The sequence below is a fragment of the Fragaria vesca genome, linkage group LG2, assembly GCF_000184155.1.
Source record: "Fragaria vesca subsp. vesca linkage group LG2, FraVesHawaii_1.0, whole genome shotgun sequence".
Taxonomy (NCBI): domain Eukaryota; kingdom Viridiplantae; phylum Streptophyta; class Magnoliopsida; order Rosales; family Rosaceae; genus Fragaria; species Fragaria vesca.
Window position 1 is genome coordinate 20,587,695 of NC_020492.1, and position 24,936 is coordinate 20,612,630.

At 38.9% G+C, this 24,936-nt stretch overlaps 5 protein-coding genes across 5 annotated transcripts; 2 read left to right on the plus strand and 3 right to left on the minus strand.

Annotated features, from left to right (window-relative positions):
- The first annotated feature begins 4,314 nt into the window (after positions 1–4,314).
- On the plus strand, positions 4,315–5,858 carry LOC101313570. The gene is made up of 4 exons (XM_004291006.1): positions 4,315–4,325; positions 4,433–4,620; positions 4,853–4,901; positions 5,172–5,858. Exons 2-4 carry the CDS (start codon positions 4,502–4,504, stop codon positions 5,544–5,546), a joined length of 543 nt encoding a protein of 180 aa, XP_004291054.1. The 5' UTR covers positions 4,315–4,325; positions 4,433–4,501; the 3' UTR covers positions 5,547–5,858.
- Positions 5,859–6,383: 525 nt separating this feature from the next.
- LOC101313860 (thromboxane-A synthase-like) lies at positions 6,384–8,821 on the plus strand. Its single transcript, XM_004291007.1, has 5 exons — positions 6,384–6,678; positions 6,903–7,055; positions 7,170–7,962; positions 8,045–8,140; positions 8,223–8,821. Exons 1-5 carry the CDS (start codon positions 6,455–6,457, stop codon positions 8,550–8,552), a joined length of 1,596 nt encoding a protein of 531 aa, XP_004291055.1. The 5' UTR covers positions 6,384–6,454; the 3' UTR covers positions 8,553–8,821.
- Positions 8,822–9,010: 189 nt separating this feature from the next.
- On the minus strand, positions 9,011–11,035 carry LOC101308841. Its single transcript, XM_004292750.1, has 5 exons — positions 10,863–11,035; positions 10,524–10,769; positions 10,032–10,259; positions 9,805–9,918; positions 9,011–9,703 (listed from the first exon to the last, which is right to left on the minus strand). The coding sequence occupies exons 1-5, from the start codon at positions 10,926–10,928 to the stop codon at positions 9,011–9,013; spliced, it is 1,347 nt and encodes a 448-aa protein (XP_004292798.1). The 5' UTR covers positions 10,929–11,035.
- Positions 11,036–13,006: 1,971 nt separating this feature from the next.
- On the minus strand, positions 13,007–16,147 carry LOC101314148. Its single transcript, XM_004291008.1, has 9 exons — positions 16,021–16,147; positions 15,372–15,817; positions 15,159–15,273; positions 14,996–15,061; positions 14,554–14,642; positions 14,378–14,465; positions 14,050–14,280; positions 13,834–13,935; positions 13,007–13,744 (listed from the first exon to the last, which is right to left on the minus strand). Exons 2-9 carry the CDS (start codon positions 15,770–15,772, stop codon positions 13,274–13,276), a joined length of 1,563 nt encoding a protein of 520 aa, XP_004291056.1. The 5' UTR covers positions 15,773–15,817; positions 16,021–16,147; the 3' UTR covers positions 13,007–13,273.
- Positions 16,148–18,245: 2,098 nt separating this feature from the next.
- Positions 18,246–21,758, minus strand: LOC101314429 (graves disease carrier protein-like). The gene is made up of 7 exons (XM_004291009.1): positions 20,712–21,758; positions 20,426–20,508; positions 20,105–20,312; positions 19,773–19,905; positions 19,337–19,521; positions 18,978–19,100; positions 18,246–18,786 (listed from the first exon to the last, which is right to left on the minus strand). Exons 1-7 carry the CDS (start codon positions 20,907–20,909, stop codon positions 18,685–18,687), a joined length of 1,032 nt encoding a protein of 343 aa, XP_004291057.1. The 5' UTR covers positions 20,910–21,758; the 3' UTR covers positions 18,246–18,684.
- Positions 21,759–24,936: the final 3,178 nt, after the last annotated feature.

Consider the following 24,936-nt stretch of genomic DNA (forward strand, 5'->3'; position numbering starts at 1 on the left):
CAAAAAAAAAAAAAAAAAAATCACTGTTCATATGCCTATGATATGAACAGTCGACCAAGCTTTAGTAATAGATAAATTTGTTGATCACTGTTTATATACAGTGATTTACTGTTTATTTACAGTAAAAAACAGTAATGTCACTCTCAGTTTTAATAGATTTGGGCCTCTATGTTGGGCCTGTTTTTTGTCGGTGGAGCCCTATTTTTTTGTCGGTTGAGATTATATGGGGGAGAGAGAGTCGTTCCCTTCCTCTCTTTCTCTTCTGTCTCGAAAAACAAAGAATAAGGAAGCTGCAAGATCTTTTCCCAAACATGGACAAGGTAGTAAAGAATTTCTACATTAATTAATCAAAACTGTAATGTGTGCATGTTTTCTTGAATTTAGCTTTACATATTGAATGTTGAATCCCTGGCAGCAAACGAACACAGGAGAAATATATTGGAGTTGGCAGTTGAGTACATTAAAGACCTGCAGAAAGAGGTTATTTTGTTTGTTGGTAACCACAATTACACTTCTCTGATTTAAGCAGCTCTCTACAATCAGGAACAGTTGAACTTCTCATCAACACAAACAAAACATAGAACATTTTGGTAACAACTAGCCATTTTTACAATTGTGCTGAGCAATTTTGGATACTAAGTGCATCTTTTTAAACAAAATTGTGTTGTGCAATTTTACATAGTAAGTGCATCTTTCTACAATTGTGTTGAGCAATTTTGGATAGTAACTGCATTTTAGCAATTTTGCATATCCATGTTTACAATTGTGTTCAGCAATTTTGCATAGTAATTTGCTATGTCACCCGCTACAACACGCTTTGCCGCAATTTTGGATAATAACTGTATTTTAGCAATTTTGCATATCCATTTTTACAATTGTGTTCAGCAATTTTGCATAGTAATTTGCTATGTCACCCGCTACAACACGCTTTGCCGCAAGGGATGATATAACATCTCTTTCACTTTGTCCGTTTAGATTGCCCTTAAATAGACTGAGCCAAATCACAATGATTGTTAAAAATTTCCTAACCCGCAGCAACGCGCGAGTGATTGACTAGTCTCATTCTATCCTCTCTTCTTTCTTCTGGAGACCAACACAGCCGCACCACTTCACCATTCTCTCCCATTCTTCACTCTTCCATTTCACCTCGACACCATTTCACCTCAACATCATTCTCCTCACCACCAATTTCTCCTCAATACCACTTTCATCTTCAAAAGGGATTAAGGAGCTCTCACCAACATCATCAAGACTTCACTAACACAAAAGATTTTAGTTTTAGTATAGAGGGGAGACTTAATTTCAAGTGGGTTCATAATTGCTTATAGCAATTTGTGAATCTAGCTTGTGTTCTTCTGTTCTCTATCCATTCTCTTAATTTCTCATGTATTGGATGATGTATTTGCTAATGGGTAGTGAGTAGTTTGATTTTAGGAGTTAGGGTTGTGAATCCCTAACTCATCTTGTAATGACATTGATGCTTTAATTATAATACATGCAATTTTCATTGTGTATGCTTTAAATCCGAATTTATTGGTCCTTAGAAGCATGTTTCTAGGCTTAGTCACCATTTGAAATTATGTTGTGGGCAATTGTGATGAGTAGATTAATGAGTTGACTACTTGTTAGTCTTGTGGCATCTAGGATTTGAGCATGGTAACAATTAGCTAGCTTAATTGTAGCTAAGCTTGCTTGGGTCTCTATTATCTTGCACTCTAGGCCTTTAATTTAAGTATTTCGGCTTTAACCGCCGTAGTGCCTATATTAGAGAGTTGATTGTGGTCTTAACCGGCATAATCAATATACCGAAAAGATAATTGGTCTAGTAACCTTAACCGGTATTAGATACGGGACTTGACACATTAGAAAATACATGCGTTTGTAAAATTGGTATCAATATTTGCAAGAGGGTTAGTGTGGATAACCCGACACTCCCATGTCCCCATTGATTTAAAAAACCAAATTTACTTTCTAATTTGTTAGTTAGTTGTTTACTTTCATTGTAGTTTGCATTAATTTAGTTAATCCCCAATTTAACTTCTTTTCAACTATCGACTCATTTGTGCATAACCACCCTCAGGGTACAAGTTAGTGGTTTTGATTAGGCTTAGTGCGAGATAGGCCGAGCATTGCCAGGACTTGGTGTCTTGAATGTTTGTTTATAGTTTTCTTTGTCTTTATTTTATTTTTCTTGTCTGCCTTTTAGTACTTTTAGAGTCGATTACCTTGGTTAAGTTCAACCTAATCCTCGTGGTACGATAACTAATGTCTAAATATTTCTCTTACTTGACACGATTCGTACGCTTGCGAGTTTATGGTTCAAGTCAATGCCTGGTGAACTGGATCTGGTTTTGTAATACCCCGAAAATTTATCGAGTTTATTATATCGAGATCGTTCGTGGATTGGTTTACGATTTCGGTTATTAAGTTAATGCTCGAGGATATTTTTCAGATATTTCTACAAGGTGAAAACCTTGATATTAGAGTTTGATATTAAAGTACGTGTCATGACGAGTTCGTGAAAATTTTCAGGAAATTGGAGTGCGGAGATACTTTATATGATTTTTGGAAATTAGAAAGTAATAAGGAATTTATGCGGTGAGATCTGGACCATTGAAATCTACACCGTCCAATCTTAGCCGCCGGAATTAAAGTCGGTCAGGAGTAAGTAAGGAGACTCAACTAGTCGGGCTGTCGGACCACCTCAGTCTCTCTCTCCGACACCGACTCGAGCATCAACGCCGCCTCACCGTCCGGTGGCTACCCGGCGACTGGCCACCACCGGCTGGACCGCCTTGAGGTCCCCGATGCGCCTCTAGCCTTCGTTTCTCCGATCGGTGACCGTAGGAGGAGGAACGACGACAAGAAGGTTCGACTTTTCCGCCGGATTTCTGGGTTTTCAGGCTGCGAACCCGACTTCTCTTGGTATGGTTTCCTTTCTCGTCGTGCTCATCATTCTAGGGTAATTATTTTTCAGTTTAGATTGAAGTTTATTGGCTTTAGTTTTTGGGATTTCTGGGCTGTTTCTCTGCCCTTGACGGAATTCGTCCCCGCCGGCGACCTCCTTTATTTCTGGGTTTGGTTTTGGTCTCTGCTGCGTTTGTGAACAAGGACTTCTAAGGGTTGCTGATTTTGGGTCATTGGTTCTTCGTTAGCAAGTTTGGGCAGAGAAGGGCGCAAAGCTTTTGCTTTGATATCGAGCTACATTGAAGGTAAATTTTAAGAAGCAAATTCAGAGTTTTGTTGTTGATTGATTTAAGAGTGAATTGGATAATTTGTGTGTAGCTTGGTGACTAGTTCTGAAAAGTTTTGTTGTTGTATCGCATCTGTGTTCCTGCTGTGACTATGGATCAGTTTTGGAAATTGAGTTTCTGTATTTTTGTTATGGTTAACATGAAATGGAATGTTAGCTTTAAAAAATTGAATGATGCCGCAGATACTTGAGTTATGAAATTGTGTTTGTAAGGCTGGGAAGTTGTAGTTGAGTTTTGTTGACGTGTTGAATCTGTGCAGTTGGTATTGAACAGATTTTGGCTGATAAAGCTACTCAAGGGTATATTCAAGTTTATGTATGTTGTGTTTGTTCCGGAAAAGTTGGTACTTACCGTGTGTTAAGCTTGGAACCAGTCATTATATCTATAGGTAATCAAGTGGTTAATGGGTATATAGGTGTGATTATGAACTGAGGGATTTAGTTTAATTGTTATTAAGGAATTCTGGAAATTCTTTTGTGTAATTGGAAATTTGGTTGCTTTTCTGTGTGTGGTTGTGGTGTCAAATTTGAGGATGAAGATATGATCAAGTCATGGGATTAAGATCTTCCTGATCATTGATTGTGTAGAGTTGATGAGATTATAGTGAACTAGAGGACCTTGAGTTAAAAAGGTTGATATTGGCTATGCTTGAAACTTGAAGTGAGTGACCTCGACATGAGTCTTGAGTTTGTGTGTTTATGAATGTTGTTGTGTATAAAAAGAAACTTGGGTGCCCATAGTAATTACGTTGAAATACTATGCGGCAAAGTTTGATTAAAAGTAAAAATGGAAGTATTGGATTTTATTATCGATTAGTATTCGATGATCGAAACTAATCGTTGAATTAGTTGAGAAGGTATTTTAGCCTTGATTGATCGCATGTGGTTGATATTGGACAAATCATGGTTAGACCACGAAAAGTTGGTTTGACGATTTGTTAATCGTCGATACTTGAATTGTTATGTCGATATGATATTAACGACATTTATGTTGGACAATAGGAATTTCAGTGACCAAGGAACGAAGGGTTCGTGACTCGTGGAGCACAAGGGGAAAAGTGTTGGAATCCAGGTAGGGGATTCACGACTTTTCTTGATTAAAGCTTTTCCCATGTTTTATATAAATGATGCATGTTTGGTTTGGTTATTTATTATGATTGTTATTGACCAAACCGTGAGATTTATTGATGGCTTGAGAGTGAGGGGGGCATAGCTACTTCCTTGGGTTTCGATCCCCTAAACCTCTGGATGGGCCTTTATGGACGAAAGAGTGTCTTACATCCCTTGTGGAGTGGCACTGCTTCTAGGCGAAAGGGCGTAAGTGGACACTCTCACTACACTTACCTGTTGTACACAAGAAAAATGAGGTAAGTTGGATAGTGGGTCGATGATGACCGGCCATCAGGTGATGTTTGGACTTGGCGCCAGTTTTATTGAAATATTGTGCATTGATTTTTAACTCATGTTGTTTACATTAAGTATGGTTTTAAATTGTTTTTATACTGGGTACCCATGAGTATTGATTTCAAACTTAGTCGAGGTAAGTTCCTACTGAGCAACGAGGACAAAAGCTCACCCTTACAATAGTTTGTTGTGCAGGTACTGTGCACTGCTAACGGGACAGTGGAGGACGGAGCTGGGTGTGCAGGTTAAAGTTCATAATTTGTCATTTGGTTGTTAACCTAATTCAATTAAATTTTCTCGTGAGTCCCATAGTTTTTGGACTTCTTTAAAAACTGTTTTATATTACGGTTATTTGTTTGTTTATTCCCTGATATTCGTTTATACATGGTGACCATATGTATTGGAATCTCGACAAATAGAATTTCAGAGATTAAAAGTTTTCACCTCAATTTTCTGTTTAGCTTCCATTGTATTTTTCGATAAGTTTTTACTAAAATGCCTTGCGTTACTTTAGGATATAAATCGAGCTTTTGGTTTACGTTTTAAAGTCTCGTGGCACTGTTACATACTCAAATTGAAGAGGTGCAGTTTGGGGCGTTACAAGTTTCGTGTTGAACGGGAGATGAAGTTGAAGGCTTTGGTTTCTGGTGGTGAAAGAGAGATTGATGGTGGCTGGAAGGATGGTTGTTTCCTTCCAATTGTTATCAAGGGCAGTGGAATTGAGGGTGAGGCAGCGATGAGTGAGCCTTGCGTGGTGGTTCAGAATGGGGTTTATGCGACGGTGCTACGGGACGGTGACGCCGACATTTGGATTGATGGTGAATGGAAACCTGGAGATTCTTTTCTTCTTTCTCACGTCGTCACTGTGGTTGATGGCAGAGTGCTGTGAGGGCTGCATCACCTCCTTGGTTGGGTTGTTGATGGTGGGTGTCACAATGTTGGGGCGACAACGGTGGTTTCAGGGTGGGGTGTCGGCGGCGCTGCACGTTGGTTGATGGCGGCTAGGGTTTCCATCAGGATGACATTAGCTGGGCTTTGCTGGGCTTGGGTTGTTATTTTGTTTTTTAATTTTATTTCTTTTTTGGGTTCATATCTTTTTTCATGAAAGGATATTGGACTTTTTATTATCTTGCCTTGAGCGAGAGAGATCGTAAAGGAAATAGAGACTCGGTGGTCCCTTAATTGAGACTTATATTTTATTAGTTGGGCTCTATAATTTCTTTGTTTTGGGCTTCATACAAGAAGGTGGGTGTACTAAGAGATTGTTAGTATTAGTTTTTTTTTTTTAATTGGATTTGTAGTAGTTTTTACGCAACGGTTTATTCTATCGCCTTCATTGAGGGGATCGTTTTTGTATTGCTTATTGAGCTAATAAAGGATGACCTATTTTCATAAAAAAAAAAAAGTATATATTCTTTTCAAAGTTTGGTCGGCAGATTATGCATCTAGAGCTTGAAAGCGGTCCTATAATGCTCTGAAGTAATGAAACGCTTGTAGACTCTAAAATTTTGATACTCCAAAACACAGTTGAATTTTGAAAGCATGAAAGCGAACATAGTGTCCTGGCCGACAGGAAATGTCACCACCGCAACATCGTGCAAAAATTTCAGGAATAAAATCATTTGCATAGAGACAAAGGACCCAGTAACCTTGTTCAAGTTGACTAGTGAGCAGTGAGACCCAGCCGCTTATTCCATCAGCTATATATTAAACCAAACCTATGTTTGTTTGATCAGGTATACTCTCCTCTCTTTCTTTCTCACTCAGAGAACTAAGGAAGACAGCTTTCACAAATTGATGGGGATGGAGTTTTTGATTACCAATGGTTCTCTGGTGTCAACCACTCTCACAGTGCTGGCAGTATTGGCTGGAGTCTTGGGATACTTGTATGCACCATACTGGGGAGTGAGAAGGGTTCCTGGCCCACGAACTATCCCTTTTCTAGGACACCTTCCCTTGCTGGCTAAGCATGGTCCTGATTTGTTCTCAGTTCTTGCCAAGCAATATGGCCCTATCTTCAGGTTAGTATGTGTTTCTGGATGTAGCAAGTAGCAACTAGCTATATCAAGCTTGTTGTTTGAAGCAGAAATTTAACTGTTTGTGAGAAATCTTAACTGCACTCTCAGATTGTGGCAATTTTTTTTTCTATTAATTATGAGTTTGTGGTGTTGATTACACATTTGATCTTGTAGTTGACTTCAAACTTTAGTCATGTCAGGTAAATTTGTTGATTAATATTGGGCAGGTTTCATATGGGAAGACAGCCACTTATAATTGTAGCAGATGCAGAACTTTGTAGAGAAGTTGGAATCAAGAAATTCAAAGACATTCCAAACAGAAGCATACCATCTCCAATCTCAGCCTCACCTCCTCACCAAAAGGGTCTCTTTTTCACCAGGTAATGTTATTTTCATGTATGATGTGGAGAATATCAGCTAAAGTTTTTTTTATTTTATTTTTTATTTTTTTATTTTTTTTTTACTGAGATTGATTTTGAGCCTAATTGATTCAGGGATACAAGATGGTCAACCATGAGAAACACCATTTTATCAGTGTATCAACCTTCATACCTAGCCAGCCTTGTTCCCACCATGCAATCATATATTGAATCTGCAACTCAAAACCTTGATGACTCTTCCAACAAGGAAGACATTACCTTTTCAAACCTCTCACTCAGATTGGCCACTGATGTTATTGGACAAGCTGCCTTTGGTGTCGACTTTGGCCTTTCAAAACCACAGTCTATTAGTGATTCAATCAACAAGGTTGATAATGGTGAAGACAAGAATGATGATGAAGTTTCAGACTTTATCAACCAACACATCTATTCCACAACTCATCTTAAGATGGACTTGTCAGGTTCCTTATCGATCATATTGGGACTACTTGTCCCCATAATACAAGAGCCATTTAGGCAAATGTTGAAGAGAATTCCGGGCACTATGGACTGGAAAGTAGACCGGACTAACCAGAAATTGGCAGGCCGGCTTGATCATATTGTAATGAGGAGAATGAAAGATAGCGATCGAGGTACCAAGAATTTCTTGTCACTCATATTGAATGCAAGGGAGTCAGAGGGAGTAGCAAAGAGTGTGTTCACTCCAGACTACATTAGTGCAGTCACTTATGAACATTTGCTTGCTGGGTCGGCCACCACATCTTTTACATTGTCCTCAGCTGTCTACTTGATTTCTGGACACCCGGAAGTGGAAAGCAAGTTGCTAGCAGAAATCGATGGATTTGGTCCACATGATCAGATCCCAACAGCTCATGATCTTCAGCACAAATTCCCTTATCTTGAACAGGTAAGTAGCATGAAACAAGAGCTAATCAAGTAGTCATTTGTTTGATGTTTTTTTGCTTGATATGTCTATACAAAATTGGCAGGTTATTAAAGAGGCAATGAGGTTTTACTTGGTTTCTCCACTAGTTGCAAGAGAAACGTCAAGAGAAGTAGAAGTAGGAGGTTATCTTCTACCAAAGGTACACTGCTGTTTAACGAAGGACCTCTTCATACCGGTTTGAATCACTGTATGTAACCTAATGAGATATTTGTTTTGAGCAGGGGACTTGGGTCTGGTTAGCTCCCGGAGTTTTAGCGAAAGATCCAAAGAACTTCCCTGAGCCAGAGAAGTTCAAGCCAGAGAGGTTTGATCCGAATGGCAAAGAAGAGAAACAAAGGCATCCTTATGCTTTCATACCATTTGGAATAGGGCCTAGAGCATGCATTGGTCAGAAGTTTTCTCTACAAGAACTAAAACTCTCACTGATACATTTATACCGGAAATATGTATTCAGGCACTCTCCAAACATGGACACACCTCTGGAACTTGAGTTCGGCATTGTTCTTAACTTCAAGAATAGTGTCAAGCTTACAGTTATTAAGCGGACATGATGTACTCATTAAACTTTTTCTGTCATGATCATCGCGAGTTCCACAAGCTCTACTGTTTTACAAATCAAAAGCAAAGTTGTTTAGTGTTGATTTAGCATGTCATGCTGCTCAAGAAGTTGTTTCTAGAGTTGTTGAGTCGCTCCCCTTATAAACTAGTTTGGTTCCAGCAGGATACATCCTTCAGAACCTAGGGTGAAACATTGTATACACGTTTTATGATTAATCTCATAAGAAATATGAAATAAGTAGGAAGCAGTGTGCAATTTCATAACAACAAATCAACATTTTTTACAAATGAAACCTCAAATCATAATCAAGGTCGATTATCAAGGACGCATCTATTACTGGTGCGGAAACTACTCTAGCACAAAACACTTACACAATTAGGGAACAGGGAACAACAAGCGGTTGATCTTTCTCAAGCAAAGTCCAACTAATCATATGATCAAGTATCCCTTTCACCTTAATTTCGTAGTGTTCTTATCCAAGCGGGTTGGCATGCCAAGCGGCTTTGAGAAATGGACTGATGGTGGTTCAGAACCAGCACTACTTTTGGAATCCCCATTAGAGAATGCCCCAGACCTCTTGAGAAACTGAAACTCATCCATGGATTGCCTTTGAGTTCTGTGAGATTGATAACTTGCTGCTTTCTGCTTTGCCTTAGTTGACTCAGTCAGGTTCATGTAACTTGGCCTAAAGTTACTGCTCTCATCTGTTCTATCCGAAGCCAGTCCGGTGTTTCCTGAAACAGGTGTTGTGGATGTAAGTGAAGATGAGCCAGGGCTGTCATCATACCTAAACTCTGAACTTGGGCTCGACGATGAGCGAGTAGTCACTTGCCCAAGGTGTGGTGGCTTTGCCGATATCCTAGTGGTGACATTGTTCCTTCTCACTTTGACTGAGCATGGTGGCTCTGAAGATTTCGAATGTTTGCCGATGCCAACAAAAGGGTCTGCAATTTTCTTTGGAGGCGGTGTGAACTCAGATGGATCACTGTTGGATTGTTCCATCAACCTAGTCTCCCATGGCTTAGCTGACATCCAGCGCTCTAACCAACTCCATCCCCAGCTGTTCCTGTCGAATTCGTTCTTATTGAGAGAGTAAACTGAGGAATTGATGCGTGAATTCGAATCTGGGGTTGATCTCCATTGCTGAGAAAACAAAAATAGAAACTCAATCTTTGCTTATATAAGCAGTAACATGACCAAAAAAAAATGTATCAACATTATTAGGCTTCATTAATTGACACTACCTTTTGAGCAAGAGAGTAGGCAATTGCTCTCTCCCTTTTGAAGGCTCCTTCTTGCCTCATTTGAATCTTTGCTTTAACATCATCTATAGTTCCCTTGCTATCACACCACCCTTCCTGCATTTTCAAATTCCACTACTTCATCAATAAACGAACAACAATAAACACCCCTAAAGATTTGTTCTTTCTCATTATGTGCCGAAGCAAAGTGTTCTAAGAATTTGAAGTACCTCAGCTTCTTTTAAGAGATCAGCTTGAGTGCGGCGCTCATTGAGCATGTTCTGCACAGCTTGGCCTTCAATGGACATTCGCACGCGGCGAGCCCTCACACGTGCCTGAACTCGAACTAGAGCCTGCATGCACCTCAGTGTTACAGCCGCTTGCTTCCTCACTTGTCTTCCCCGAACCAGAGCTTGAAGCCTCACAATCCCTCTCAACGCCTTCAAAGCCCTCCTTGCCTACAAATCAGTTACAAAGTTTCAAACTTTAGACCCGAAATCTGTAATTGGCCATTTCATCAACAACAGAACAGAACAGAGTACTCTGCTTTTCAATTTATAAGATAATAAACACCGATTTTTGCAACAAAGATCTCAACTTTTTTACACCAACTAGCCTAAATCCGATTCCAGACACATCAATCTAGATCTATTGTTTATGGTTTAGATTTCTACACTATGATAATGAAGTAAACAATGGGAAAAGCAGAACAGTTAGATTACCAGGAAGCCTCGGAAAGCCGTTTGGATTCTGATAGCAGCCCATTCTTGCCTGACAACTCTGAAATCTCTAGGGTGAGCTCGAACCACTGTAGCCACAGCAGCAGTGTACGCTTCAGCCCTTCTTGGCGAATCAGACCCTTCAGAAGCAGCTCTGTGACTCCCTTTGAATCCTTTCCAAGAAGACCCGAAATCCCCTGACGAATTCCTCCATAGCTTCCACTTCTTATTCTTCCCACCTACCTTTTCCTACAACCAAAAAACAAAAGAGAGTTAGGGAAAGTTCTAGCACAGTGCAAATGGTCTAAGCAAATCTAAGGAGATGAAAGATGCGAGCTTTACTTGGTCATCTTTGTCAGGTTTTTTGATACCTATAAGGGACTTCACCCATTTGCCTGAAGCACCCATATTTGTAAGAATCAGAAACAGAAAGCTCAAATCTTTGGGAGAAGTTAGAGCTTGAAACTGAAGGAGAAGAGTGACTGTGGTTTAGAAAACACAACAGACTCCAACGTGGGACGTGGTTGGCTTAGTTTTGTGGGATAAGTGGGGTGCTGTGTTGGTAGTGATTCAGAGATGAAGTGAGAGCCGTTCGAGATTTGAAATTCAAAAACACACAGCAAAGGACAAGAGGCAGCGTATAAATGGCGCTCGATTCTTTGGAAACTGGTGCTAGTTTGTTTTGTTATGGCCCCCCATTTTGTGCAAGATTTACGAAATTACAGCGCACCACTTTATCTGGGGAAGAATGAGGAGTGTGGCCACGACGGCACGACTCTGTAAAAGTTAGGAAAAAAAGTTAAAAGGGAAACCGACAACGTATCTAACTGGATTGGATGACTGGTCACTCTTCATTTGTGCCTTTGTGTTTTCAATTTCTGGTTGCGACCTTCACAGTTCTGGGCATGTGATTGGGTGGACAAGTTTGAATGAGTAGGTAGAAACTAAATTCTTTCATTTAAAGATGATACTAGCTTCATTCATGTTAGAAAAACCCCAGATTGGATCTTGGGTTAGTACATTTGTGTTAGTGATCCATTGTTTTTTTGGCTTTTGGTGCTTGTTTTTACTCTATGGATAACTAAAAAAAGCAATTAAAGAACAATGAGTTTTAATTAAAATATGTTACAAACTTATAATAGAGACCGATACAATATGTGAATACTGCAAAACAATATCATCAACTTATGAATATGATTAAAAATTAAGCAAAATCATAAACAACCGATTATTGAGAAGTTGAGATACGCTGTAGTTGGCTGTAGTTGTCTGATTACATGCATAATACCTTGTATTCGTTTGACATTGTTTAGCCTTGAATTGAAGCCTTTTTGTGTTGAAGCTCTGTATGTGATCCATTGCCTCGATCCACTCTAATTGTAACAAAGTTGATGTCGTAGTTTTGTAACCATTAGTGAAGTTAGAGTCAGTTAAATGAATAAACAGAATCGAGCAATCCATAACCCTTGAGAGAAAATGTGAAAAGCCGGTTAGAAAGGTATATGGCTTTTCCCCTTGTTCATCTATCTTTCAACTAGTTCTTGCAATTTTGTGTAACATCACGATAACATGTAATAATGAAGTGTCGTAAAGATCGGATGATCCGGGGTGAATGAAAGTGTTTGGAGGTTTTATTTCGTGATAAAAGCATTAGTACATTGTCACAAAACGCTATTTATGGATTTAAAAGAATTCAGTTAACAGCCGTTAGGACACACTCAAAGTGATCGAACTATTACAAAATTCAGGCCAAACTAAATCAAGTTAATCCTTGAATGCTATGAACACATTTGACGTGATTGAAAGGTTTCCTTAAGCCTGCACAGAATTGCTGAGGTTTATGATAAGATTTCAATACATGGCACAGACTCGAAACACACGTAACAGAAGACTGAAATTTGAAGGAACACTAATTATTGTTTTGTTGTTATTTTAATCGCTTCGTTTTGAATCATGCACGAAATATTGACAGCGGAGTGGAGAGTGGAGAGTGGAGAGTGGAGACTGACGACTGTTCTGGAAAAGAAGCACTTATTTAGAGAAAAGTACATTTTGTGTTTTACTTGCATTATTTTTTCCTTTCGAATTTCACAACAAACACCAACTAGAATTTATATGTTGTTGTCAGACGTTGACATCGAGGTTGAACACTCTTGTCCCTTTGCCACCAAGATTTCAAAATTCCAATCTTTCTCTTCCCATTTCATATTTAAATTCATGGAGTACTTCCAGAAAAGGGTTGTTCTTTATTTCAATTTTTCCTCCTTGGATTCCCTCTTTTATGGTTATTTGGAATAAATTCATTTCATTTATGATCATCCTCTACCTCTTTGAATTTGGAATCCTTGCTTTCTGTTTTAGTACATTGGATCCCCTCTGACTAGCAGTGTTGTACTATCATTGCATGATGCCTGTGTTGCATAAAACCCAGAGGAAGAAAAAGAATGATGCCTTGGGGACATTGTGTTTGCACCATTCACAAGAAGAGCATATATACAAATTTGCAAGAAAAATTATTTTAAAGAGTGACAAAGAAATAAAAGAATAACAAGTTCGGCTTCGTTCCTATGACTCCCTAAACCCTAAACAAGTTCGGGAACAAGATGTACCCCATCACAGTCGAGAGCTAGGTCTCTTTTGTTTTCAGAAAGTAGTTTTTAGGAAACCAAAAGCAAACCCAACCGGACTAGAGGGTTTGAAATTAGTCCTTTAGCTCGAGGTGGTAAATACCGTTTTTCTGAACCAAACGGGGCCTAAAATGTCGGAGCGGAATTAGCTACCCTTGGGCTGGGGAGGCCCATATATGCAAGCCTAGGTGAGACCCTGATCTTTGAGCCTGGTCTAGGTGAAGGGATTGGGGTATAACTTTCACGGCGGCCCAATGTGACTCTTGGTGATAGATTGACTTTCTCAAGAGCTAGGCATTGAAGGTCAGCTGGATAGTCCCTCACACATCCAATACGTGGCCCAAGCCCACTGGTCCACTTGCAAGCTAAGCGCTTTGTCATGTCAAATACTTGTGCTTGTTCTTCTTCTACATCATCTGCATTACTACTAGAACTACTCCCATTGCTCTCAAATTGTTGTTGATGATGATCTGCTGGAACTTCAATGGCAGCACCACTGTTAGAATCATCCAAGGTCACTTTGGTTGTGGATGAACCTGTCACCTCTGGCATAGAGCATTCATTTTGATATGCTTTGTCTTCATCAACAGCATACATCTGTAACACAGTAAATATTTTTCAAAATCCAATCTTTAATGTACTTGGTGTAAAATCAAACATGTTTTGCTTATTAGCCTCCTAATTACCTTGACATTAGTTAGGTCTACATTGTGCTCTTTCAGGAAGCCAATGAATTCCCTGAAGTTGTCTGCGGTTGGAAGATAGTGACCACTGTATGGCCATATAGCCTGAAAAAGAAAGAAAGTGAAAGATGAGAATTTTCATTGGCTTAGCATTGCATGTCTTTGAGAGATTATAATTAAATTTAAACGTATAATATAATGTATGTATGTACTATGTACCTCAAGAACCCCATTATGAGCAACTAATCTTCCAGCTGCAGTAGTAGCCCCTCCAGACAGGAAACTTGAATGCTGAAAAGCACCCTTCTTTTTCTGGCCTACATATAAAGACCTTGATGTGCTCAGCACAAATATCCACTTTGACCCTTCATCTGTGTCAACAAGTAACCCTGATTGCTTCTGCACTAGCTTGCCGTCCTCTATGATCACTTCATATGCTTCCCTCTCCCTCTGCAATAAACAATGAAAAGATCAATACTATTACTATGGAGACTGCAGATATTAACGTCAGAGTAGCTGTAATAGTCACTAGTATACGAGTTCTTACCTGTTCAAGATATTTGATGCACTGGTGCTGTAGATCAGGCCTTGGACACTTCTTGACATTTGTGTCTTTACCATCACCAACATCCAACCTTCAGTTTCAGGGTGAAGGAAAAAAAAGGTCAACATTATGAGTGCTAAATTCGTAGAAAAATAAATGATGGAAGCTGTTTTCATTACCAGTAGAAGAAAGGTTGAGAGCTCTTGCAAGCAGTCCACACATCGTAATAGAATTGCAAATTGTGTCCATACCGATGGCGTGGATCAATCTGTAGGAAAAAAGACCAGAGATTTTCAGTTTCTGTTTGATCAATTCCAATGTCACTAAAAAAAGAAGAAGAATTTCTATGGATTAGTATGCCTAGTTAGAGGGTTGTCCAAATGGTCTAATGATCCTTGTGTGACAACCATTTTTTTAAGCTTACAATTCATGGACTGCTCTATAGAATTACAATGCTTCCAGAGTTCATGAGCTCTTAGTCTCTTACTGTTTTTCTATTATTCGATGAAAACGTATAAGAATCATAAACAACAAAGGTTTGTAAACAGAATTGAAAAAGTAAAGAAGCAGAAAGAAGACAGTTTTCTGTAAAGAACTGAGTTATAAAGGATATATACTCACAGCTTCAAGCCAATGCTGCAGGGCTAGTTTCTGAGCCTTCTCATCCTTGCACAACCCCTTCCCTAACTACAAACACAAACATATTGCTTTGTTAACTTTGACCTTCTCCACTAATTTGCACATCTCAAAAATTCCATTCACATAAACCATTTTAAATAAGTACCTTGGCTGCCCTTTTCCTAGCTCTTGTCCACTTTGACACAGCAGTTTCATGTTTCTCAATGTCGAAGAATGACACCGAATTTCGTTCTAAACTTGCCAAGTCTACGGCTTTCCACCTACAACAAATTCACCAAGCACATATAAGCAACAAATTAACACAAAAGGGTATCAAAACTCAAAAGAAAAAGAAGTGTCACATTTTCATGCCACACACCAGAGTTCCTCAACAACAACTGCACAATCTGCAAGGTTGCGCCTAGTCCTGTAACTCTTGTACACTTTCTGAAGCCTGGTTGCTGCAGCATCGCGTTCACTAGCCTCCAGCTTTGGAGAAAACAACATGATCGGTTCAGGAAGCAGAATTGTGGGTTTCTTGATGTGCATTTTTTCACAGTTTCTACCAACTGAAGAAACCAAATGTGATTTCTCATCATATGTATCAGAAGCTGCTTTGAGTTTTTCTTCTGTGGGATCCCAGTTCTTGAAGCTCATTGACCTTTCCATACTTTTTTCATAGTCTAATAACCCATTAGACTTCTTATGAGGTTCTGAATCTTCAGTACTTAAGCTCATGGACCTCACGGTGAGTGTCTCTATGGTGCCGGTGAGGCCCATTAGTTTTGGCAGTGATCAAATGATGAACTTGCTCAGCAAAACCAACTGTAAATTAAGCACCAGAAAACTCAGTTCAGGCTGTCATGGAGTAAACACTCACTACCAACATAATCCAAACCAAACAAATGAAACAACAACAACCCATCAAGCTTTATGAACTAAAGAATGATATGAAGTATATCAATATGTATGAACTATGATGTAAGATGCTCAAGAATATCAGTTAAGCACTTAAGCTTTTATCTTACATGCAATGCAAGCTCCTCCTCCTCCCCTTCTTCTTTTTCTTTTTTCTGATTCTTCCTCTTCCTCTTCCTCTTCCTTAATCTATGTTTCTCAAGTCAACTTGTTAGTGTGGAGAGAATTTTAAGGAATGAAGACAGTTTATCATCTTAGTGTATATATACTAGCTAGTGGCACTGGTAAATTCACTACAGTGTTTGAAAAATCAAAGTCGGTAGCTTCATGGAAGTTGAAGAGAAAGACTGAAGAAGCACCTAAACTACTCGTATATTTACGGACACATGCTTCTAATGGCAAAAATATAAGCTTGCAGGGTCAACAATGTGTGAGAACCAAGAAGATAAGCTGCGGTTTTGGTTGTTGAGCCTTGAATCTCTTCCGGTTTTGACTCACTGACTTCTGCGGTTTTGGCTTTCTTTACTTCAGTTCTTTTTATTTCTTATTTTCTACAAAGACTAAATCCTATAATTCATAGATTATGTTTAATCCATTTGGCATTTGCAATAGAAAAACAACACTATTCCTCTAACAACCATGAATCTGTTACAGTTTGTGCTGCTGTTTTATGTTTTAGAGCATGGTCAACCTACCAATAATGCAGGAGTCTCTATCCGCAACAGTTTTCCATAATTGATTTCTTTATCTTCAAGAGGAGGTTGGGTGTGATAAATATATTATCAGCCCCATTTGCAAACCACAAGAGGCATATATTTTTCTTACTTTGATTAGGGTAGCACCATTAACTTGGTTAGTTTTTTGAGGTGTAGATCTACTTGCGCAACAAACCCAGAATTAAAAACCAGCCTAGTCGACTAGTAGAGGTTGTCACACTGAAAAAGAAATATACTTGGCTTGCTGGCCTTAGCACAACCTCCACTGGGTCTGAAGTTGGCCTTTCTTTGAAGATAACCACTTGGCTTGCTAGTACAGAAGTAGTTCATGCCATAACTCCAATATTTATATACACAGTCTCATCTTCGAAGGAACGGATTGGAATCATAGGATATAGATCTAACTGGAAGAGAGACTTGAATAACATTACTACATATTGGACATTTGGACAGCTTGGTGACAATTGACTGTGACCCCTTATCTCCAAGGCAATTGGCATGCCAAGACAGACAGGAATGACTCGAATGAGTAATGGTGGAGAGTGACATTTTCTATCAGAGATATAATAGAAATGGTAGAAATACTGGGTTGTTAGAACTTTCTGTCTAAGAGAGAAAACTAAACATCTTCCTGATCAATATGTTACTCCTGGTCCTAGATATTGATAGTGGATGATTAGAATGGGATTTGAGGATGAGGAATCACTTTTCACAAAAACAAAATGGGCCTTAGTAGCTCATTATAATTGAAAGGAGCATGGGGTTTTCTATGAAGAAGACACGCCCTTTTGTGATGGGACTGTCTCTGTTCATGGCTCTATCTGGAAAGGCATTTGCTAAAAGTCCAAAACATGATTATTGAAGAAAAAAAAACATGCATATTCAGACACATTGGCACGATTGTCTGTGTTTTGATACTCACTAGTTGTTAATAACACACTCAGGGAACCGCGGATGAAAAATTATTTGGAACAACAATGGTGTAAAATCAATGATATTTTGTAATAGGTGTTGCTAAATATACCCAGCAAATACGCAGCATAACAATTTTATTTAAAAAGACAAATTTATCCTGATTTAAAGTGACACTGATAGTCATAATAATAAACATAATAACAAAAAAACCAAAAAAATTTGAAACCACCATCTATAGATAGATGTACCCAGCAGAACATCATCAACATCTAACCGAGAACTCGAGAAGGTTGTGAACAAATATATCTTAATGTGTTTAAGGTTATGGGTCATTGAGATTCATGAGGTTTAGGACCTCATTGTAAAGCAAAACCAAACATAATATCGGAGTCTTATTTAGTTTGTGTCTTTATGAAGAAACTAAAGGTGCGAAACGAAGAAACTAAAGGTGCGAAGCTTGCTTTCTCTTGTTCGAGGTTGATATCCAGGAAGAGGAATGATGATCGAGAAACGTTTATTGCTTCCCTTTCTCTCTATTGAACAAACAATGGATGAGATTATATATATGGGAATATGGGATGAATCAGAATTATCAGATTATATATAGGATGAGGACGTTACCAGTCATAAAGGAAAGGAAGAAATGCATTTCTAAGAGATTCAAGTCATCCAGTGCATTCAAGCATATCATTGAAGTACTCGTTCAAATAACTTAAGCATCCTTTAACATATCAAACTGATTAAGTCTCTCATAATTGTAAGTAGACTGAAACCAGAGCAAAACAAAACACTACTCATGAATCAGAACAAAACATGGTGTTAACCTGTCAACAAACAAACAAAATGGCGTGAGGCTTTGCATAAATGATCATAACTCAAGCAAGAGAATACAGGTTTTGCCGGGTGTGAGTTCTGGGTGTGGGTTTTGCTGGGTGTGATTAAAGAAGAGTATTATTGGCAAGTTGCTGGGTGTAGTTAGAAATTGTATAATTTTGCTGGGTACACCTGGGTCTACTTAAAATTTGCTGGGTACATTTAGCAGCACCTCTTGATTGAGAGACAGAACAGTTGTATTAGCTCAATATTGATGGCTTGATGCCATATATTTGAAGTTAACATGTGTTACAGATTCTGAGTCTCTGATTATGAAGCAGTTATTCGTTGGGACTTCTGTTGGGGCGTAATGTGGAGCCAAACTTTCATTGCGTCATATGCTGTGAAACCAATCGCGACAGAAGGGACAATCTGCGAGCACAGTATAACAACTTCTTTGTCAGGCAAGGCAAGCATGTCAAAATACCAAATTAGCATAGTTATCATAAGAACCAGAAATTTATATTCTCTATCTAATTGGCCTAACTGATGTCGATGCTTCAAATTATACACAATAATCCTATAAATAACAATCATTTGGTCAATATGGAACAAGCAATCACCTTGATATAGTTAATGCTCAGGCCTGCAAACAACTTTTGCCATCCTTGATTGCGGATAATATATTTAAGCCCGTGCATTGTGTTTTTGTACTTGACACCCCCTGAAGGCTGCAGATTCTCAACCTGTTACATCCCAAAACTAATGTGAGAATTCAAATGATATTTCCTCACCACCTATATTTGTGTACTCAATTCCCTCGAAACTCCACAACATACAAAAGAAATTCTCATAATTTATTATGACTTCATAGCTTCTTGTTGCATCAGATTTTTAACGCCATGCAATGACGCAAAGAAGAAAAAAACTTCAAACAGGTTTAACCTCACCAAAATTATAAGAAATATTGAAAAAGCAATACCTGCATTTGCCTCCTAACAACATCCAATGGGTATGTGAAGGTTTGCCCAACTAAGCCAGCCAAAGCTCCGCAGGAAAGTTTCATCCCAATAGACTTTTCATACTCCTCAGGAACATGGCTTTTAAGTTTCTCATATATGTAGAACTTTAAACCAGCGTAAGGGAGGATTCCAGTCAGGGTGGGGCCTGATAAAGTCAATGAAGGTTCAACGCAGTATTAGTTTAGTCCATCATATATGACTCAAGGACACTTCAAATTGACAAATTTTGACAGATCAATCAAACTTAGATACACAAATAAGTACTCAATAGAAAGATCTTTGCTACTGTTACTTAGACAATGGAAATAACAGCCATTCATGCATACAAGTACTGTGGTGATAAACGGTTTACTACATATCATAATTAGGCCCTCACACATGTAATGACATACGTACCTACACCGCGATAAAGTCCACGCAAGCCTCCCTCCTTGTAGACACTAGACAGGACATCTCCTATGCCCTTATAAGAGATTTGAGTATGAACACCTTTCATACCATAATTGAAGTTTCCTCTGGTGTTAACTACCTGTAAAACCACAATCAATGAAGTAAATAAAAAAAGATTAGAAACGAACCAGTCGATCAAGAACTTAAAAGTGCAGTTCTTAACTAAGCACAAGTTTATCCACCATTTCTGCTAAACTTCTTCAATCTGCATTCTAAATTTTAATGTTGCAAAAAAAAAAGACAACTTCTCTTTAGAACTATGTCCAAGGGATAATGACCTGATAAGCAAGTTTGGTGCGAGCCAGGTCTAAGGGGTAAGTGCATAAAACTGCCGTTCCACCAGCTGCTGAACCAGCTAAAAGATCAATATGAGGCCCTGATCCTAGAGAAGAATAATTATCCAAGATCCAACACCTATACCGCTCATATGCCATGTAATGTAAGGCTGCATATGGAACAATTCGAACAACACTAGCTCCATTTCCTCTGAAAGACAACAAGAAGTTACAGAACAGTTAATTAAAATGGAGGATGGACACCTAACTAGAAAAAAAAAAAAAAAACAGAGAAAAAAAAAAGATTCTTCATGTCCAACTTACTTGTAGAATCCTAGAAAACCTTCATTCTTTAGCACCTTGTTCAAGGATTGCCCTACCCCTAGAGAACGAAACTCTGCTCTTGTCTATAGAATTCCATGCAAATACACAAAAGACACATATTAGAGAAGCAAAATGCAGGCGTATACACAAACAAACATATAATAAAAAAATATGAAGGTCAATGCACCTAGCATGTACACAAGAATCTGAAGAGCAATGTACCAAGTAGAATCTCTCTTATTTCTAAAGCAAGAACCTTATGCAAAAATGAAATGAAATGCCTCACCTGCAAGAGTATCTTGGTCCGTTCCAGCGGCGCAATGGCAGTCTTAGCAAATCCCCCGGCTGCCCCTCCAGCAATCAGCTCTTTAACATACACAGGCATGCTATCAATTAACGATACCTCAGGCCGGTTAGCCGAAGCATCAACTAAATCCGCCACATTTGTGGTCAAGGTTGATGATCTTTGCGCAGAAGAACCCATCTCAAAGACTCAAAACTTTGTCACACAAAAAGAAATGCAGAAAAACACACGCCTTGTGAATTCGACAAATTCGATTATGAAATTTATCCTGCCTGAAGTATGAACAACTCCTTATCCCATCTATCTCTCGAACAGCAAAAAAGAAAGGTATTGCGAAGAAAGTTCAGGTCAAATGGCCTGAGAACACCCAGAAACGAGTCGGGCACGCTCACAAGCCGATCCTGCTCCTCGGTGATAACTAGATACATCCAAAGAAATCCAGCCAACCCCGCCAAACTAAGCAATCACTCAAAACCCTCGCAACAATGATGCATAAATCACAAACCCATCAACAAAACTCAAAATCGAAACAAACAATCTATCTATCAGCCGAATCCAATCCCTCAATGCCCCTAGGAAAATGGGGGAGAAGGGCAAAGAGGAATTGAACACGTAAAAGGGAAACCCACCAGAAATTGGTGGATCAGAGACGAGAAGAGGGCACGTCAAAGTTTTAAAGAGGGACGAGGATTCCTCGGACTCTCCTCGAATCCCGAATCCTCTCTGTCTCTCAAAACAACTAAACTTGTTTGTTGTCCTGCTTCTCTCTCTGGTCTCTATATCTGTCTGCCGAACGCGCTTCTAGGAATCTCGAATTTCATGGATCGGGTGAAATGAAAGAAAAAAATTCATGTTGTTTTTGGTCAAAATTGATTTTTCGTCAATAAATACGGAAACGTATATTGTTGACTCCGTCCTTAACGTACGTGATGCCCACGGTGGCGATATTGCAGAGAAGCTTTTACGTACGTACTGCTCCCCTCAAACCAGCTTGGATTGCCGACTAGTTCGACGTCTCGATCATATTTTTTGATACGTGGACTGAACAAAAGATTCAGTAACATCATAGAATTGGTGAGGAAACTTCTGGTACTTACCTGAATAATAAGTTCAGTAACATCATAGAATTGGTGAGGAAACTTCTGGTACTTACCTGAATAATAAGTTAGGTTTATAAAACCTAACAGGCGACTCATCAACAATTCAACATGAAAGTTTCATTGTCACTCATCACGTATTCACGATTGTATTTTCATCATGAAAGATTTTTCTAGGTTTTCTTTCTCAGTTCTTTATTCTTCATCCTCTTTCGGATATATTATTCACTTCTGAACATTGTGTCCCAATCAATCAATATGGGGATGGAGATTTAAGTATCTAAGATTCAATGAGAGGATGAATCACAATAGAGAATATGAATGGTTCTGATTAATTATTAGAAATCAATATCAGACCATACCCTAGCTTATAGTGGAATATTATTAATTATTACTTTGAGAACGTGTCTTGCATGTATTTGTGCGTGGTTAATTTACATAACATGGATCTCTCAAGGTGGAAATGATGTACTATGCTCGAGCCGGAATCATGTCTAGATCGATCACATAGGGTGATTTGTTGTTCGAAAGGGATCAAATAGGGTAATTTGTTTGCTCAAACTTATATGAAAATGCTCTCTGTTACAGACTTACAATATGGTACAAATTATATTTCCATAAAAGCCAGGGGTTTTGGTTACTAGTGTAAACACGAAAATTCATGTAACAAATGACAGAAAGACACGTGTACAAAATAAAATATTTGTATTGATAAATTTATGAGTTACAATCTCTGTGGGTATTCTTTTACAAAAATTTTCTCTTATTCGAACTCCGACGTCGATTTGATCCAAGGGTGACGAGCACTTGATCTTGAATCGAATGGTTTTAGTTTGGACTTCTTGTCATGTTGATGATTTGTAGAAGTTGATTGACTAAGGGCCGTAGAGGCTTGTTCTTGATCGAACTTAGGCCACGAGCGGTGTCACGTGGTGAACGTTCTTTGGCTTTGATGGCGGATGAATCGGCATGTGTGTTTAGTGCTTATTGATTCTTCACAAGCTTGTTGAAGAACTTGGTAGAAGTTTTGATTTGTTGAAGACTTAAAGATAAGAGTTGATCAAGGGTCGCTGAGGCTTGATGTTGATCGAGTTTGGGCCACGAGCGGTTTCACGCGGTGATTTGTTCTTCGTCTTGAGGTTGATGAAGAATTGGCTATTTGGTAGCTTGATGATTCTTCAAGGGTTTTGGGAGGCTTCTGAGCTCTCGGGAGTAATTTTTCTCTCTTGTCCGGAAGTCCTCCTCTTGATGTGAGAGGGGGTATTTATAGTGTCAATGCTTATCCGTGAAGTCACCGCTTTAATTTTGTTTCTTTAACGGTATAATTAAATCAATCAGTCTTGATTGATTGATCTAATTATAATTATTAACATAATTAAATCAATTGGTATTTATTTATTGATTCGATTATGACCGATAAGGTATTTTGCCGATTTGATTAAATGCCCGACTTCATTTCCGATAATCAATTTAATTTGATTTAAATCTGATTATCGATTGACATTTAATATCTGCTTTTGGTCAGGATTGATGATTTTTGTTGTCGAACGACCATTCACACGTCGCCACGTGTCATTTTCGAAAACTTTTCAACTTTGCCAACTCACGAGCCACGTATGCAATTTATCGGGTCCATGCGCCTTATGAATAATTCAATGATTATTATTCTCATTAAATTTTATGCGTCTACAAATGCCCCCACTTCAAGGTGCGCCGTAGTCATATTGCCGTCACGTGCCGGAGGTGCGACTTGAAGTCCATGTTTTTGATACGGACAATTTTGGGCCATCTTCTTGAGCTCTAAAGTGTGTGGGATTTGTTTCCTTAAATTTGGCGGCAATTGAAAAACATGTTTCTGCATAATCTCGGAGACTATGTAGAATCACGGTGGAACACGAACATGGACAATAAACAACATGGGCACGAGACAAGGACATGTAGTGATTCACCATGCCATCGGAGGACATGGCTACGTCCACTTTACAATCAACTATTATGGCCAATAGGCCTTTGTGGAGTGAGTAGAGATTTCTTTTTTCTACACATGGGAAGCCTTCCTTTTATAGCTAAGGAAGGTTCCCACATATTACATATTTTCAATGTGGGACAAACTATACATAACTATTATCATGGTGTCTTCTTGTGGAGCTTGGAGGAACACCTTCCCGATGTGGTACCAATGATCTTTCACTATGGCGAGGTATGATATACATCGTATCTACAAGTTTCATGACTGGTCTATGGGCGGGGAAGGTAGTTCTCAACTATCGACTACAAGTCCTCCCAAGTTCCCGTTCAAGACACGTCTTGCGTGGGGACTTGATATATAAAATGTCCATAGACCAGTCATTTATCAATGGGTACCCGATACCGGGTCCCAGTCCCCCCAAGTCTGTACTCAGGACATGTGTTGAATGGGTCTTGCTTATTCTGGGCCGTGCTTTTCTTGACATACATCGTAATCTTTAAGTCCGCCGATAAGATAAAAAATGCCCCCCCGATCCCTGGCCTCAAAACTTACTCGTTCGCCGATAAGATAAAAAATTCCCACAGACGGCGCCAAATGTTTCTGCATAATCCTAGAGACTATGTAGAATAACGATGGAACACGTGACACGACCCACCCCGAATTTCACCCTGAAACCCAGAGTAAGTCGTGCGGGGACCACCTCCAAGGAAAATTTACTGAAAAGATTAAGAAAATCTCCCTTGCAGATGGACAACCCTAACTCGAAAATTTCATATTACACTCTTAATTTAACGCTTCTGAATATCACATAATATACAAAATTCTAAAGTATTCAGAGCTACTAAACACAAGCGGAAGCAAGAAAACACAAGTAGGTTGAAACAGGTAACCTACTGATGAAAACTGGCCGAAAAGACGGGTGACTATGCCTCGTCTCCTACTAGATCCAACCGAACTCTGCAGACTGGGCAATTTAAAACGAAGGGCCCCAGGGGAAAACATTTAATAACGTTAGAGTGAGTGGACAAAATAATTAATAATTAAATATTTAATGTTTACCCCAAATTAATTTCTAAGGAAAATCGAATGCATGCCGCAAGCGATAAACTTTTATCCCATAAATATCGAGCCTCTCAGACTC

Coding starts and splice junctions, on each gene's coding strand:
- LOC101314429 (XM_004291009.1), bottom strand. CDS start 20,909: ATGGGTTCTTCTGCGCAAAGATCATCAACCTTGACCACAAATGTGGCG. Junction 19,522..19,772: donor TGGACTTTATCGCGGTGTAG/GTACGTATGTCA, acceptor TGACTTTATCAG/GCCCCACCCTGACTGGAATC. Junction 18,787..18,977: donor TGAGCATTAACTATATCAAG/GTGATTGCTTGT, acceptor CTGTGCTCGCAG/ATTGTCCCTTCTGTCGCGAT.
- LOC101314148 (XM_004291008.1), bottom strand. CDS start 15,772: ATGGGCCTCACCGGCACCATAGAGACACTCACCGTGAGGTCCATGAGC. Junction 14,643..14,995: donor TGCAGCATTGGCTTGAAGCT/GTGAGTATATAT, acceptor TTTTTCCTACAG/ATTGATCCACGCCATCGGTA. Junction 14,466..14,553: donor TCTCAACCTTTCTTCTACTG/GTAATGAAAACA, acceptor CTGAAACTGAAG/GTTGGATGTTGGTGATGGTA.
- LOC101313570 (XM_004291006.1), top strand. CDS start 4,502: ATGGGCCTTTATGGACGAAAGAGTGTCTTACATCCCTTGTGGAGTGGC. Junction 4,621..4,852: donor TTGTACACAAGAAAAATGAG/GTAAGTTGGATA, acceptor TTTGTTGTGCAG/GTACTGTGCACTGCTAACGG. Junction 4,902..5,171: donor GGACGGAGCTGGGTGTGCAG/GTTAAAGTTCAT, acceptor GCGTTACTTTAG/GATATAAATCGAGCTTTTGG.
- LOC101313860 (XM_004291007.1), top strand. CDS start 6,455: ATGGGGATGGAGTTTTTGATTACCAATGGTTCTCTGGTGTCAACCACT. Junction 7,963..8,044: donor AATTCCCTTATCTTGAACAG/GTAAGTAGCATG, acceptor CAAAATTGGCAG/GTTATTAAAGAGGCAATGAG. Junction 8,141..8,222: donor GAGGTTATCTTCTACCAAAG/GTACACTGCTGT, acceptor TGTTTTGAGCAG/GGGACTTGGGTCTGGTTAGC.
- LOC101308841 (XM_004292750.1), bottom strand. CDS start 10,928: ATGGGTGCTTCAGGCAAATGGGTGAAGTCCCTTATAGGTATCAAAAAA. Junction 10,770..10,862: donor AACCTGACAAAGATGACCAA/GTAAAGCTCGCA, acceptor TTTTGGTTGTAG/GAAAAGGTAGGTGGGAAGAA. Junction 9,704..9,804: donor CCTACTCTCTTGCTCAAAAG/GTAGTGTCAATT, acceptor TTGTTTTCTCAG/CAATGGAGATCAACCCCAGA.